This window comes from Mesoplodon densirostris, chromosome 6 (assembly GCF_025265405.1).
Source record: "Mesoplodon densirostris isolate mMesDen1 chromosome 6, mMesDen1 primary haplotype, whole genome shotgun sequence".
In the NCBI taxonomy this organism is placed as follows: Eukaryota; Metazoa; Chordata; class Mammalia; order Artiodactyla; family Ziphiidae; genus Mesoplodon; species Mesoplodon densirostris.
In genome coordinates, this window is record NC_082666.1 from 5,919,316 (window position 1) to 5,935,071 (window position 15,756).

The window sequence follows — 15,756 nt, forward strand, 5'->3', positions numbered from 1 at the left end:
GTGTAAGCCAGGTAAACACTCCCCACCACCACCACCACCACCACCACCAAATTATGTCTGTGTTTTTGTCCTCTGTGCTCAGGCTGCTCTTCTTACTGGGCTTCTTTCTCCTCCTTGATGTAGGACACTTCAGGCCACCCAGCCACGGTGGGGAAGCCTGGTGTGGTCAGTCGTGGCCACCATTCCCGGGAGTTCACTGCGGGCTGTGGGCACGACTGCCCCCAAGTTTGTCACCTAAACTCTCCTCGGTTTCCCTGGCATGTGCCACAGGGGCACAGCTGGTAACAAAATGCCAGGCTGCTGGGCTAGGGTCTGACACGGGTGGGTGCTTCTGGATTCCATGCTTTTTGCCGGAGAGAGGGGTCGATTCTTCCAGATAAACAGGTTCTCTGGCAAAAGGTGGCCTTCGGCAGTGCTTAAGTCAGAAAACACAAAGGTCGGTCTAAGAAAAGCATGATTCACCCCCCCCCCCCCACACACACACACACTCTCTCTCTCTCTTACTCCTCTCTCTGCAGAAATAAACAAAAGACCAATGTATCATTTTTTTTTAATCGTCATTTTACAGCTCCTGACTGCAGCCGGCCCCCACCCCTTCCGTTTGCTGACCACTTCTGCAGGCTCCAGGGGACCAGGGAACAAAGCCGGGGCCTGGCACCCGCACTGCACTGCCAGCCCTGGAGGACAAGTCACAACTACAAATTATCACAACAATTAGCGGCTGCACTTGGGAGATGGGCAAAGCGAGGAGGCCCAGCTCCCCTTTATCAGCCGGTTTATTTGGTGGTGACCTTGCTCTGGAGGCGATGATACTCCTTCAGCCTGTAAACCAGATTCAAAACAAAGAAGAATGTAAATTAACAATAACAACATGCACTCAGTTCAATTAATTCAGGCAGAGGTGGGGTGGCGGGGGCAGCTGTTTGTTAAGATGTGTGTGGAGTTGTCTTTTTTTCTCCCTCTCTCCCTCTCCTGCTCTGGCCCCTCCTGCCCTCCAATCAGGATAATGTAATTAATTTATCTTAGGGGGAAAACATTGCTTGCCATTGTTTAAGACAAAGCGTTAAACTGGCAATGGGAGAAATGAAGAGGCCATTATGAAAACCCGGTGTGTTCAGAGCCATTTAAAAGGGTTTATAGAGTCATAAAACACAAACGGGGTGAAGGAGGCGGGGAGGTGGAGGTGACTGTGGGGCTGGAATCCATGTCTCTCCCAGTCTCGGCTCCAGGGACAGGAGGCTGGCTCTCAGAGAAAATGGTTTTGTGCTGGGGGCATGTTATCAGCGAGAGGAGAGAAACTCATGCCTTCTTCCTGACCCCAAGCCCCAGGAGAAGGAAGATGGGGATTAAGAACCCAGAGCTGGACAGACAGGCCTTCTGGACTCAGCCCCACTGAGCACTTGCTGCTAGGCACTGTGCCCTTCCTGGGTGCCAGGCTCTGGGCAGAGTGCTTGATTTCCACGGACTCAGATCAAACTTTCACTGCACCTGTGAGGCAGGTACGGTTAACATCCTATGATTTCCAGAAGTTCAGAAGGGTTCTGAGACCAAACTGCAGAGGCAGGGTTCGAAGCCAGGTCTGAGTGGCTTCAGATGGTGTGTATCACCCCACTGGGCCATGGAGATCCATGGTTCCAGTTAGACCTGAAGCTCATGTATGTGGACGTGAAGGCAGGAGCCAGCCAGGTGACCTTCTGTGGCTTCTTTCTACCCCTCGGCCATTTCCCTTGCTAACCTGCCCAGGAAAGGGGCTCCTAGTGGCTGGAGAGGGTGGGAGCGAGTGTCAGAGGCAAAGAGCAGAACCCAGAAACCTGGAACTCAAGTGCCCAGGACCCTCTGTTGCTCTTGGCTGTCACAAGTGTGCCTTCTGGCCCCGCAGAGGATGGGAGCAGGCTGGGTCCAAAGCAGGCGCTGAGGATGTGGTGGGTGGAGGAACAGGAAGGTGGGGCTTGTCTAGGGCAGAGCAGTGGTCAGAGCATTGAGGTCCCATCAGAGCCTGCTCCCCACACCTGGAGGGCCTGAGGACCCATCAGGGCCCAGAGCTGCTCACCTGAGGGAGTTGATGTTGATGAAACCAGTGGCATCAACTGGCTCGTAATCTCCCTGCACATTCATGCTGCAAAAGAGTAGGAGCTCGTCAGCATCCCCCGGGCCTTGGCCTTGGCATCCAAGGGACCTCAGCCTCACAGACACCCAGGCATTTCCTCAGTGTTGGTCCAACACTCCCTGCACTTTGGCTTTTCATTCCATTCCTTTCAATTCAGGGAGCCCTACCCAGGGCCGGGGATCACGCCGGGGCTGCAGAGCAGGGAGCCATATCCCTGCTACACAAATGGGCAGGTTGGGTCCTGGTCCAGCCAGCGCCAGCCCAGGGAACTCCTCCCACGAACCAGAGCACTGCATCTGTAACTTCAGGACATGCACTGGAGCCAGCTCTGCCCTCGGGCTGTGGAGGGCTTCGACGAGTGCCCAGGAACAGCTGGTGATGTCCAGTGGCCTGAAGGCCTGGGAGGCCAGGAGTTACACACCAAACAGCCTCAGATATGCGTGACGGCATCCCTCAAGCTGCAGAGAGGCCCCAGCAGTTAAGATCTGTCCACGACGTCTTTTTCACCTTGTTTGCCCATTGAGTGAGACCGAGTCTAATCCATCCTCAAATCTGGGCACCTACCCGATGCCAGCTGGTTTTGAAAAGTGCCCAGTCAACCCCTGCTATACTCAATGGAACAGATTTCCGCCCCCCCGCCCCCCCCCCGCCATCTGCAGTTTCCATCTTCCAGATTCGACAGCCTTCATCTTTTGGGAGTTCTCGCTTAGCTGTGCTTTGGAACCCTTCCCAACCACAGTCAGTCAGGTCCAGCCACCTGGGTGAGCATCCTGGCTCCACCCCTGCCATAGACCTTAGGGGAAATATTCTTGCTCTTTGAGCTTCAGTCTTTCACTTGTGAGATGGGGCTCTCAGCCTTATCACTGGCTCCACGTGAAATGATGTAGCTGCCACCTGGCACCAGGTAAGCACTCAGTTTTACTAACATCATTCAGTCACTCATTCATTTACTCAGGTATTTATTAAGCACCTACTACCTGCCAGGCGCTGTGCCAGGTGCTGAGGAAACAAGAACCAGACAAGAGCAGCACCCACGTGGGGGGGCGGTGAGTGCAGACATAAGCAATCAGTCATCCATCTGCCTTCGATAATCACGACTGTGATATGGTCTTTGAGGACAAGTTCAGGGCGCTGTGGTCTCAGATCTGACTCCACGAGGCCACCCTCTGAGCCCCCTGGGGGAATGGGGTCCCTCCCGTTTCTCACGGGTCCCTGTTGCGTCCTGCCCTGAATCAGCCCCTTGTCTTCATGTCTGCAGAACTCCAGCCTCAGGACAAAGCGGTCTCAAGGTTCGATGACAAGGAGGTGGCCTGTCCCCTCAGGAGCCTTCTCCAGAGAGGTGAGATCGGGGAGGAGGAGGGCAGAGGGGTTCTGCCATTTTTCTGAGACCCTGAGGCTGTGCCTCTGACTGGCTCTTTGTGGACTGTGGGCTTTGTACAACAAACGGGGTCTCTGCGCCCGGCTGCCCTGCAGCCTGTCAGGACTTGGGCTCCGTGCCTCCGCCTGCCACGCCCTCGCCGTGACCTTCAGGGGACCTTGAAGCTGGAACTCCCACGCTCTCAGTGCTCCCTCCTTTTCACCTCCATTGGCCCCTCCAGGGCTCAGGTGGCTGAAGCCACCAGGAACCGACTAGCAAGCTCCCCGTAAAGGGAGAAGATGTCAGACATCCGAGGGGCTGAGCTCGGCACCCCTCACCAGGCAGGGGAAAGGCTGGACCCACCTAAAGCGTCAGCCTCCTCGAACAGGTTCTGCAGACCTTGTTGGGGCGATAAACGAAGCTTCACATGACCCCGCCCTGTGCCTCCACACCCCCATCCCGAACCATCGCACGGGCTTCGGACTCCTGGCCTCGCTCCCGCTGTCTGAGGTGCTTGTCCCCTTTGGAAGGGCCCCTGCGCTCAGCCCAGGGAGAAAGCAGGGCTTGGACCCCCTTCCTGCTCCCCACGTGCATCCGTCCTTTCACCTCCGTGTCTCACGAGTCGAAACAAACTCTGCCACCCCCTTGCCCCCAAACAGGCCCTTCAGACCACCCCAGCAGCCCCTGCAAAGAGTCGCCCACATCCAGGGACAAACTTGTCCCACGGGACTGCTGAAGTACTCCCAGAGGTGTTTCTCGGGAACCGAAAAACCTCTTTTACAATTTGTGGTTTCGGGGGGTAGGGGGTACCGGTGGAAAAAGTTGACAATGATTTTTTTTTTTTTTTTTTTTTTACCTCCCCTGACGGTCTACAGAAAACCTCTGTGCTTTTATTTTTGTTCATCCGAGTGGCTCTGACCTGCTCTATAATTACGGTACTTTCTACCTACTGTGCCGCGGCATTTCCAGTTCTGCCACCTCTCGCGGTTTCCTCGCTGGTCCCTGTGACGCTGTCACTCAAGGGCTTTCAAGTCAGCGATGTAGAAATCAGAAAGAAAAGGGAAATGGTCGGAGACGCAGTGAGAATAAATGCTCCTGCTTTTCTCTCTTTTTTTCCCCTTTCCCTTTTTACTTTATTCATTTAATCTCCCTGAGTGAGACTGTAAGGCTTAATGAAGGGTTGGACAGATTATTAGAGGCTGTTGATTTGGAGGGGGAGGGAAGAAAGAGCCAGAGAGAGAAAGAGAGAAGATAATTTGACATTTACCCCGACTGATCTAAACGGATTCGGCTCTATTTATGGCTTCTAAAGTGTTTAGGAAGATTGAAGGTGGGGGAGAGAAACGCAACACGGCAAAGAGAAGGGAGAGAGAAAAATAATATTGACCGCTAAACAAAACTCGTACTGTAATTCCTGACCGGCTTCCGGGAGGGGAGAGCTGGCCTCAGCCTGAGCCAAGCTGGACCTGGGACTTGTATCAGGTGGGGCTGCCTGTCCCCACCTCTTGTTTGGCCAGGTGAACTCCAGAGGGAACACCTTGCTCCTCGGTCAAGGCCAGTCTATCATTCAGGATGCAAACACAGGTGCAGCTGATAGGCAACTGCTACCTTGGACCCAGCCCGCCAGGGCTCCCCAGCCTCTCCCACGTCCTTTCAGTGCCCTCAGCCTGGCCCGTCAGGAGGCAGCTCCTCAAGGTTCCCTCCTGGCTCCCTCTCATCCAGCTCTGCCGCTCCCCTGGGCTGTCTCCTTTTGGCCCCATCATCCAGTGTCCTCAGACCATGTTTCTCCTCAACTCTAGCCCTGTGTGTCCAGTGGCCGACTATAGATCTCCTGGCCTATCTCAAAGAAAACTCATCCTGCAGTTGTCCAAATCCAAATGCATGATTTCCCCCCCATTCCCTCAACTCAGTCATTGCCACCAAAGTGTACCCAGCGGCTCATGCCAGAAAACCCAGGGTGGTTCTGAACTTTTCCATCTCCCTCCCCATCCAAGCCCTTTCAATCCCACCTCCTAAATATTTGCCAAATCCATCTGCTGCTCTCTATTCCCAGAACCAGCAGCCTGGTCCAAGCCACCAGCATGTCCCACGGGGATCCCTTGTGTCCACCCTTGCCAGCTCCCACCTCCCTCAAATCCAGAGCAGCAAGAGGGGCCTCAAAACCCCACAGATCTGATGTGTCCTTCCCTTTAAGATCTGGCTCCAGGACCCTCACACTCTGGAGTTCTTGTAGTGCCTGGGATGTTCTGGGTTCTTCCAAGGCTCAGAACCTCTGCACAGGACAGTCTTTCTGGAAACTCTCCTGCCCCCTCTCCACCTGGTTCACTCCTTTCTTTGGGAGACCAGCTCAGAAATGACTTCCATGGGGAAACTTCCCCACACCCCCGTTATTATACCCAGCCCAAGTATCCTGTATCTCCCCACAGCCTGGCACCTCCTTCCCTAATCCTGCACTCGGGTGATCCTTTGATTGGGGACTTTCTCCCTATCTAGCCTGTACATTCCATGGGGGCAGAGGTGGTGTGGATAATCTTCGGGACTGTCTCCCCCATACCCTACACGTGCTTGGGCATATCTTTGCTGAGAAAGCCAGTCGGAGGAGATACTGGACATGAGGGTCTGTGCCCAGCTGGGGGCAGGGGTGGGGCGCCTACCTCACCAGCTCCTCGTTGTAGAGGGACAGTGGGGACTCCCGGCCGAGGATGTACACCTGGCCCTTGAAGACGGACACCCGCACTTTCCCTTCCACGTGCTCCTGGGACTTGGCGATGCAGTGGCGGACAAATTCACACTCAGGGCTGTGCCAGAAACCTGCAGGGAGGAAGAAGCGAGTGTGCCGGGGAGGCCCACCATGTGCCTGCCTCGGGCCAGGATGTGGGGAGGACTGGGGTCCAGGAAAGGCACCCTGCGCCTCACCCCGTCATGGCAGACGTGAGCCTGGGAGGGCAGTCCCGCACCTGCCTTGTTCACTGCGGAGTTCTGGCACGACATGCACTTGTAAATGACAACAGTGAGGACCAAGCCCGCCTGCCCCTGTCCTGTGACCTTGTAGGGCTCCTGGGGGTAAGGAGGCATCCTCTACACCCTGCAATGCAGTCACCCGCTAAGGGTCAGGAGGAGGGGATCTAACCTGCTGCTTCACACCACAGACATTCACTGGTGAAGGGACCCCGTCCTTTGCCCACAGGGGGCTCAGTCTTATCAGGGCAGCAGACAGTTGGGCAGCAGACCTCAAGCAAGACTCAGACATATGTTACCGGGGCCGAGCGATGGGGGTGCCCAGCTGGGTGGTGGGTTTGGGGTCAGAAAGACCAGGTGTGTGGGGCCTTCACCTCTCTGTGCCTCTGTTTCCCCATCTGCTGAGTGGGGATGACACTGCCTCGCCCTCCCAGGACTAGCAGGCTTATTGTACATGGAGGCCCTGGGCTCAGGGGCTGCTGTGAACGCTGCTGGGAAGAGCCCCACCCCTCAGGATGGGCAGAGCCCTTGGAAATAAGTGACCTGTCTTTAAAATACTGCTAATATTTTCACACGCAAAGATTTCTACAGATTAAGCACAGGCACCACGCTAAGTTCTTTACCTGGACCAGCTCTTCGAGCCCTCCCAGTCACAGGAGAAAAACCTCTTAGCCTCTTTCTTTTCTGCGTGAGGAAGTTAGGCTCAGGGAATTTGAGAGACTCTTCCGTGATCACACAGGCTGTAGCGGGGGGGCCTGGACCTGACCTCAGTCGGCCCAAGTTCTAACAACTGCGCTTCATATATCATTTTGGAGCTTTCCCGTCTACATCTGCAACATCCCCGAGCTGCCTGAGAAATGCACTGCCCCACCCGTATCTGTCCCCCAGATCCCTCAGGCCAAAGAGGGTCTGGACAGTGGCTCCTCTCAGTTTCTGCCGAGGGCAGGGGGGCCGTGGCCAGGGTTGGGGGAGGGACAGCGAGAGGGGTAGGGTTTCTCTGAAACGGAGCCGGGAAGGTGAGCCCACCTGGGCAGCTGTGAGGCCAGATGGTGCGCGATCTCCTGCCCTGATAAAGGGCTGGGTCAGCCCCGGCTCTGTGGCTATTGTTGGAAGCCCTGGCCTCCAGGGGCACCTGCTGAGGCCCTCCGTGGGAAAGGGGAGCAGGCCTTCTCCACGATGGGTCCGGTGGCTTCCAGACGTGGGGGAGGGACGGGCAGGGAGAGAAGGGGTTGCGTCCTCACTCTCCGATGTCCTGCTTTTTGAGTTCACCTCTGGTTCCACCTTGACAAGCCACGTGATCTCTTTGTGCCTCAGTTTCCTCATTCGCATAAGGAGGTAATACTAACCATTCTCCGGGGGGGTTGTGTGGATTCAGTGAGAGGTTTTTCTTTCAAGATTTGAACATGGCCTCTGCCAGCCCTCCCTGTGTACAGGGAGACAGACACCCAGAGAGGGAGAGAACCTTTCCAAAGGCACACAGCGAGATCCAGAGTGCTCCTGACTCTAGCCCAGAGCCCCGTGGGAGGGGACACTGATGGCCACCCCCCACCATGCCCCAGTGGCTCGGCCATCTTTCTAAGTCAGGATAATTAGACCATTAGGTTCCCAGGCGGGAAGAGAGGTGGGAGATGGAGCCAGAGATATGGGGGCAGAGACCCCTGCGGGAGTGCCTGGCCTGGGCTTTATCTCAGGATCTCTCCCCTCCCGCCATGGGGGCCTTGTGCTCAGATTTCTCTTCCCAGCAGACCCAGCCTGGGGTGGAGGGCAGTGAGTCCTGAGTGCCGCATTGGGGAGAGCCTGCGTGTCCCAGGCTGGGGGATGCACAGTGGGTGGGGCCTGGAGCTGGGCCAAATTCTGTACTAATCAGGATGACAACCCTCTGTGCATTATACCCATTTTACTGCTGAAGAAACTGAGGTAAGGGGAGAGGTGAGCTATACCCCCTAAATGAGATGGGTCTTGAAGCTGGGGTCCTGCCGGAATGACCCTGTGGGGTGAGGCCAGTGTGCTCCCGGAGAGAGGGGGTCTGTATAAATCTCATACAGGCAGATCAGGAAATCTGGGGATGGGGTGAGAGGAGGGGGAGACAGTGGTCACAGCAGTCAGGGCAGCTAGGAGTGGGACCGAGGCAGAAGGGCTTCCCAGGGCCTCAGTCTCCCTGGGCCCCGAGACCACAGGGGCTCCGAGGAAGCTGAGTGCCATAGCAGAGCGATGGCTCTGTAACTGGGGAGCTAGACAGAATGGAGAAGGGACCTGGGTCTGTGCCCTTTATTTTACAGGAGGGGAAACTGAGGCTCGGGGAGGAGACCTACTTAAGGTCATAAAGCCAGCCAGAGGCAAGGCCCCGTTCTCCTGCGTCCATGCTCAGAGACCATGCCAGGCACTGTCCTGGAGGCTTTGCAAATATTCATGCATTGAGTCCTCACTAAGACAGGCAGAATTATCGCCATTCTTCAGATGTGGAAACCAAGGCACAGGGAGGTCAAGTAAGTTGCTCAAGCTAATCCCTGCTCTCTATCCTTTATGCATCCCAAATGTGAGAAATTCCATCAAACAGACCGACCCTCTGAGCTGTTGGGGGGTGGGGACAGGCTGCTGCCAGAGGCCGACCTTGACATCTGTGGGAGCCTGGACGTCACAGGCACCTGGGCGAAGTTAATGTCAATAACAGCTACCTGGAAGGAGCCTCCACTCAGATTTTATTTCCTTTCAAACCTAATCACTGTCACATTTGGGGATTTAGAGGGCTCGGTGGGTGACAGCAAGGACTCAACCCAGGCAGCCTGGTCCAGGGATGCCAGCCCCACACCAAGGGCCAAGCTGTGCTCCTGACACCCAGGGCTGCCCTGTACACATCACTGCGCCCCTTGATCACCCCTTGCTAATGGCCCCAGCCCAGCTTCCTACCCACCTCGGATCTGCTGGAGTGGCCAAGAACTTGGCCTCTGAAGCTGGCCTGTCCTGGGCTCCAAGCCACTTCTCAGCAGCTGTGAGACCTTGGGCAAGCATCTTCATCTCACCTCTGTGCAGCTAAGATTAGATAATACCCGTCAGTGCCCAGCTCAGGGCTGGGCAGCAAGAGAGGTGGCAGCCGGGCTTCTCTGGTGGCGCAGTGGTTGAGAATCCACCTGCCAATGCAGGGAACACGGGTTCGAGCCCTGGTCTGGGAAGATCCCACATGCTGCCGAGCAACTGGGCCTGTGCACCACAACTACTGAGCCTGCGCTCTAGAGCCCGCGAGCCACAACTACTGAGCCGGCGCGTCTGGAGCCTGTGCTCCCAACAAGAGAGGCCGCGATAGGGAGAGGCCCGCGCACGGCCATGAAGAGGGGCCCACCCCTCGCCGCAACTAGAGAAAGCCCTCACACAGAAACGAAGACCCAACACAGATAAAAATAAATAAATAAATAAATAAAAAAGAGAGGTGGCAACCCATCTAGCATGGGGAGGCAGGCTGGCGGCCTGGCCCCCTCTTGGCCTCCATGGATGCCCCCTGAGCAGGAGCAGCCCCGGCCAGGTGCTGTCCCCCCATCGCAGCCTGCCGCGTCTTAACGACTCTCCCACTTTGTAACCAAAATCCACCTTTCAATGTGGAAACCCCGCTGAGCAAGAGAGCCCACAGGAGACAATGTTATTTAAACACCTGTCTGTACCTGGGAAGGGGGAGACTGGGCTTCAAAGCTCCTGGGAACAATGGGAGGGAAAAATAATGCCAGCCAATAACCACCATGTCCCCTTGAAACCCCGAGATGAGTTCCAGCGATTAGGAGGTTTCAGAGGAAACAAAACCTCCGAGTGGGGGCCGAGGGGAAGAGGTGAGGGCGGTGGAGGCTTCTACCAGGCAGTTACTATTACTATTAACTTTCCTGGGGTCCCTCTGACATCCAGGCCCCCATAGACGGCAGCCTGTCCCCCCCCCCAACAGCTCAGAGGGGCTGTTTGATGTGATTTCTCAAATTAGGGAGATGTTAATGTCATAGAATAGAGTCAGCCCTTTCTGGAAAGGGCCAGATAGTAAATATTTTAGGCTCTGCAGCCCATGTGGCCTCTCTAGCAACTACTCTGCTCCGCCAGTGTAGCTCTGAAGTAGCCACAGGCAACATGGACACGAATGAGCAAGGCGGTGCCCAAAAACCTACTTATGGACACTGAAATTTGAATTTCCTATAATTTTCACGTGCCATGAAATAGTATTATTTAAAAAAAAATTTCCCCAACCATTGAAGAATGTAAAAACCAGTCTTAGCTCATGGGCTGAACAAGAACAGGCAATGGGCTGGATTCGGTCACCCCTGGTATAACGTGTGGGATGGATTTGGAGTCGGGAGGACTGGATTTCTACTCTGTGACAGCAGGTAAGGCACGGAAACTCGGTCTCCTCACCTGTAGAATGGAGCCCAGCCCACACTCCACACATGCGCTGGGCTTTCAGCCGTCCCGGTGGCTTCCCAGTGGGGATCTGGCCCAGGCAATGCCCAGGCCTGGGGCCCCGTTCTTGGTCAAGGTAGGCTTTCCCTTGCTTGAGGCAGTTCTTGTAGCGGCTCCGGGTTCTGCCTGGAAACGGGCTGACCTGGGCTCAAACCCAGCTAGGCCACATCCAGTTATGTAACTTTATATAAGCTCCTTTTGCTCGGAGCCTCAGTTTCTGGCCGCAGCTCTCTTAGAAAACTTGGGAAGCCCCCTAGGATGACCTGTGTTCCCACACGGTGCCAGGTACCCGGCACGTGCTGGATAAAACTTGGCAGCCATAGGCATGACACAAGATGCTTCCCTGGCCCTGCGGCCATCATGCGGGTCATCATGCGGCCATCATGGCGGAGGCAGCGGGACAGCCTGGGGAACTGGTGCATTTCCCTCCACACCTGTGAACAAGGCAGGTCCCGACGTCCCCTCCTTGCTTCCTCGTCCCCTGCCCTCTCTCCACCCCGCTTCACCCTGCATCTTCCAGCTCGGGCTCTCGAGCAAGGCGGGACTGGAGGAGGGCGCCCCTGGGTGAGGGAGGGGTGCGGCTGCAGGGTCTACGCACCCGTGTATACCAGCTCGGCGAATTTCAAGCCCAGGCCTTGTTTGATTTTCCGCACCTCCCGATCCATGGTGAAGGCCTCGATGTCTAAATGAGCGTGGTAAAGGATCGTCCCCGCTGGGGTCTCGTAGATACCTAGCCATTTTTCCAGGCAGGGGGAGAAGAAGAAAAAAGAGAGAAACGCATGAAACCCAAAGTGTCAGCAAATGACAAAAAGAAAAAAATAATAATGACTCGTCTGACAGGAGACAAGCCAGTCGGACCCATTCACTCCCAGCTTGCTGCAAAATGCATCCGTCATTATATTCATGCTGGGGCCACGACAGTCCACTCTGCAGCTTGTGGAGAAAATGTCTAGATGTCCCCCTTTGAAGAGGCCCTCAGACGCTGGAAAATAACAGGGTTTCAGAGCTGCTCCCCGCTCCTTCCCAACTCGTGCCCACCGGCCCGCAGCTGAAAACCTGTAATTAAACTGAGTCTGGTGGAGCCCAGGGCCCCGGATGTCCCTTCCTGCCTTCCACCAGGGAGCCAGGGGAGGGGACGGCTGTGCACACGCATGCACGCGCGTGGACGTGTGCACACACAGGCCACCTTCAGCCGGCAGCTCGCCTGCAGCTGTGTCTCTGCAGAGAAATCCTGACTGCCTTGGTCACCTGTGCTGACCCCACTGTACAGCCGGGGAGACTGAGCCCTGGAGGAGAAAGGACTTGGCTGAAGTGGAGCTGGGAACCGAATCTAGGCCCCCGAGTCCCTGAGCAGCGCTGTCTGCTGCCCTGTGGACCAGCAGGTGATGGGGGCCAAACCCAAAAGGCCATGGGAAGACGGTCTTGCTAGGTCCCCTCCCCATCATCTCAGGCCCAAATCCTGCATTTGCTAAACAATCTGCTTGAGCTGCATGGTCTCCAAGTGACAAGGGGCGCCTGGCCCTGGCTGAGTATAGCCCTGAGAGGAAGGTCTTATAAGGAGCACCACCCCAGATGTGGGGGCACTAAGGTTCCAAGAGGTAGGATGGCCCCCGGGCACATGGCCGGGCTCCCTCTTCCCAGCAGTGCAGCCTCGTGAATCAAGTTCAGGTGAGCACCTTGGATAAACGTGCCCCATGTCCGCTGTCCTGAGGGAGGGGTAATAACCGCCCCACCCCCACAAATGCCACCCCCCAAAGTCCCTTTCTTCCCACCACATAACGGGAACAGCGTTAAAGGGGCAAGTTTTCAGTTATCCTCAAAACTGACTGCCCTCGTCTTTCCACAGAAAGGGTTTGTACACCCAGGTTCGTGCCAGCATTATTCCCAAGAGCCAAAAGGTGGAAGCAACCAAAGTGCCCATCAACAGATGAGTGGATAAACAAAGTGAGATATAACTACATACAATGAAATGTTCAGCCTTAAAAAGGAAGGACGTTCTGACACACGCTACACCACGGATGAACCCTGAGGACAGGACACTCAGTGAAATAAACCAGTCACCAGAAGACAAATACTGTGTGGTCCCACTTACGTGAGGCTCCTAGAAGAATCCAATTCATAGGAACTAAGCAGGATGCTGGGTGCCAGGGGCTGAGGAGGGGAAATGGGGAGTCAGTGTTTAACGGGGCTTCACTTTGGGAAGATGAAGAAGTTCTGGAGATGGGGGGTGGTGATGGTTACACAGTAACATGAATGCTGTACTTCAGGCCACTGAACTGTACACTCAAAACAGTTAAAATGGTAAGCTTTATGTTTTCTATATTTTACCACAATTTAGAAAAATGCTTAAAAAACCCCCCGAAACCAGAAAGGAGATTGTTTCAACTCTGAAGTCCAAAGGGGACACGGGCAAGGCTGTGTCTGATGTGAGTAGCCAGAAACTTTCGCCTTAGAGAACTTCTCTAGTCTTTCATCTTTAAGTCTGGGAACCACAGGAAGGTCAGGGCTTTCTGACCTTGAGGATCACCTGCGTTCTCCTAACTTAGCTGCAAATGCTGTATTCGAACAGTCTTAGGTGGAAGCTCAGCATATACAATCGAAAACAATGTCCCACTGTGGGGCGCAGAGGCCCCTCTGCAGACCCTGGGCTCCACCAAGCAGTCCTTCAAACGCTAATCTGGCCCAACATACCAATTGCACAGATGGGAAGACAGAGGCCCGGGGGAGGGACATGACTTGCCCAGGGGGAGTGGAACCTGCATCTAGGTTTTCCATCTCTGCTCCAGGTTGCCTCTTAGGGCCTTTGCCAAGTGATCCAGTGCTCACCAGGCGTGAAAAGGACACCCAAGTCTGAGGTGCTGTGGCCGAGGAAGACCCTGGACTGTTCCTAAGGCTCTGAGGTGTTCCCTAGCGGAAAAGAGCCTCTTGGCAGGGGCGCGGGGTGAGTCTCTCATCTGCAAACCCGATATCCTGGTCTCGGGGGACATGCACATCAAAGAGACCAGGAGCTGATGTGATTACAACGTGCCTGTCCTGTTTCACTTGTGTGGCCGCAGTTCTTGGGCCACCTCTGCTGTCCTGAATCAGTTGTGGGAGTAAATGCCTCCCCAGTAGGAAAACACCCACATCCCCAAGTTTACACACCAGGCCCAAGCCCTCGATTCTCTGGGGAGTTCCTCAGGCTCTCACTAGGCTTCGTCGTTACCCTTATAAACATGGTTCAGACAGGCTCCGTCATCCACGTCTGCAAAATGACTCAGAGACACAACCCAGAAAGGGCTTAGAAAGGTTGATGGGGTTGGAGTCAGATGGGTGGCCGAGAAAATGACAGCATGAGAGGGGGGAGTGCAGGGACACAAAAAAAACTATGAAAAGCAGACAAGAATTCAGTACAGGATTTGGGGCTGCTCCTTGTGGGGACAGTATGGTGCCACAAACAAGTGGCTCCCAATGGCCCCAGGTCACTGAGAAAGGCCTGATGGTTCAGCAGTCTGTTTCCAAAGATAGAGATGCGCAGAGCTTTTGGAAATATCTGCCTCCCCCAAATGGCAGAAATGACCGCAATGTGAAAGGAGCAAGTTTTCAATCACCCCGTAAACTTTATCACCAAGGGCCACCAAAAGCAAGACAAGAACAAAGCCCTATTTGTCTTCTCATCCTAGTGTATACTAAGAACTCAATATATATTGGACTAGAAATGGGCCTTCTGATTCCTCCTCATTATTACTTTTGCCACATTTTGTAAAAACTCAGAAACTTGCAAAGCCTTCCTCGTGCTGGCACACACGCTCACACGGCAGGCCAAGAGCAGGGGCCCTCCTCATTTTCAGCTCCTGGAGATCCCAGCTGTCTCCTGCTCTCCTGTCTTCATCTGGCCAGCTGTGGGCAGGGTGCAAGGTGTATTTGTAGGGCCCCAGCTGTAGACCAGCAGTCCGTCGCAACTTATACTTTTATGGAGAGTGCACAGCTCAGCTCTGCTATGTGACCTTGGCCCACCTCATTCCCCTCTGAGGCCCCGGCCACCTGTCCGGAAAAGGAGAAGGTTGCAAGTGTCTGCTGCTTTTCCTTCTCACTTCCACCGAGACCTGCCTGAAGGTGAGCACCCAGACGCTGGTGGGCACCCAGACACTGTCCCCCAGTGCGTACTGGTGGTTTTGTCTCTGGAACGCTGTAGCCAGCTCGCTAGCACCACTTCCCCGCAGTCCAGAGAGGGAACAGCACCGGTGGTTTGCAGGGCGAGAGGACACCCATACTTTCCATCGAGGAAGAGCTATGCTTGCCCTAGGGCCCCCCGCTACTGCCCCACCTTAGAGGCTCCCCAGGAAAAGAGCAGAGCGTGCCTGGCGGGCAGAGTCCCCCATTCTTGAGCCCTTAGAACCAGCCTCACAGCTGTCAACCCTCCAAGGCTGCCGCAGGAAGAGTCAGGCAAGAAGAAAAGCCGCAGCCGTGAAACACACGAGCACAGTTAATATTCCTGTTCCTTTTCTTCGAAGGTGTTAAAGTTAATTGTGACTGATCAAAAAGCTTGTTGTTTTCAGGTTGCTGCTGTCGTGTGTGTGTGTGTGTGTGTGTGTGTGTGTGTGATCTTAAAGATCTTCCCTCTCCTCTCCACAGGGGTAGGGGGTACAGATGATTTCTGTGTATTTCTTCTGGAAAAAAAAAGACTTTAAAAAAACCAGTGACAGAAACCTGATGCTAAAAGACGATGGATTTGGGGCTTTTGACAGCCGGCATACAAACCACTGCGCAAAAAGGAGGAGGAAATGACAGGTGAGTCTCGGTGTCGCTGTGGAAGAGACAGCAGACGTCTTTGGAGTGACACGCGCAGCGGATTCAAGTGTCTATTTTCATCTCTCCGTGTTTACAGGAAAAAGACAGAGGTGTCAGCGGTTCTCTGTGGAGCAGC

At 54.9% G+C, this 15,756-nt stretch overlaps 1 protein-coding gene across 1 annotated transcript in view; it reads right to left on the reverse strand.

Annotated features, from left to right (window-relative positions):
• Positions 1–560: 560 nt before the first annotated feature.
• Positions 561–15,756, reverse strand: part of ASS1 (argininosuccinate synthase 1) — a 50,563-nt gene continuing 35,367 nt past the window's right edge. The window contains exons 12-15 of the mRNA XM_060101080.1: positions 11,449–11,580; positions 6,119–6,275; positions 2,051–2,116; positions 561–822 (exon numbers count right to left, since the gene is read on the reverse strand). Of these exons, the coding sequence (XP_059957063.1) occupies positions 777–822; positions 2,051–2,116; positions 6,119–6,275; positions 11,449–11,580 (401 nt within the window). The 3' untranslated portion in view covers positions 561–776. The remainder of the gene's footprint in view (positions 823–2,050; positions 2,117–6,118; positions 6,276–11,448; positions 11,581–15,756) is intronic.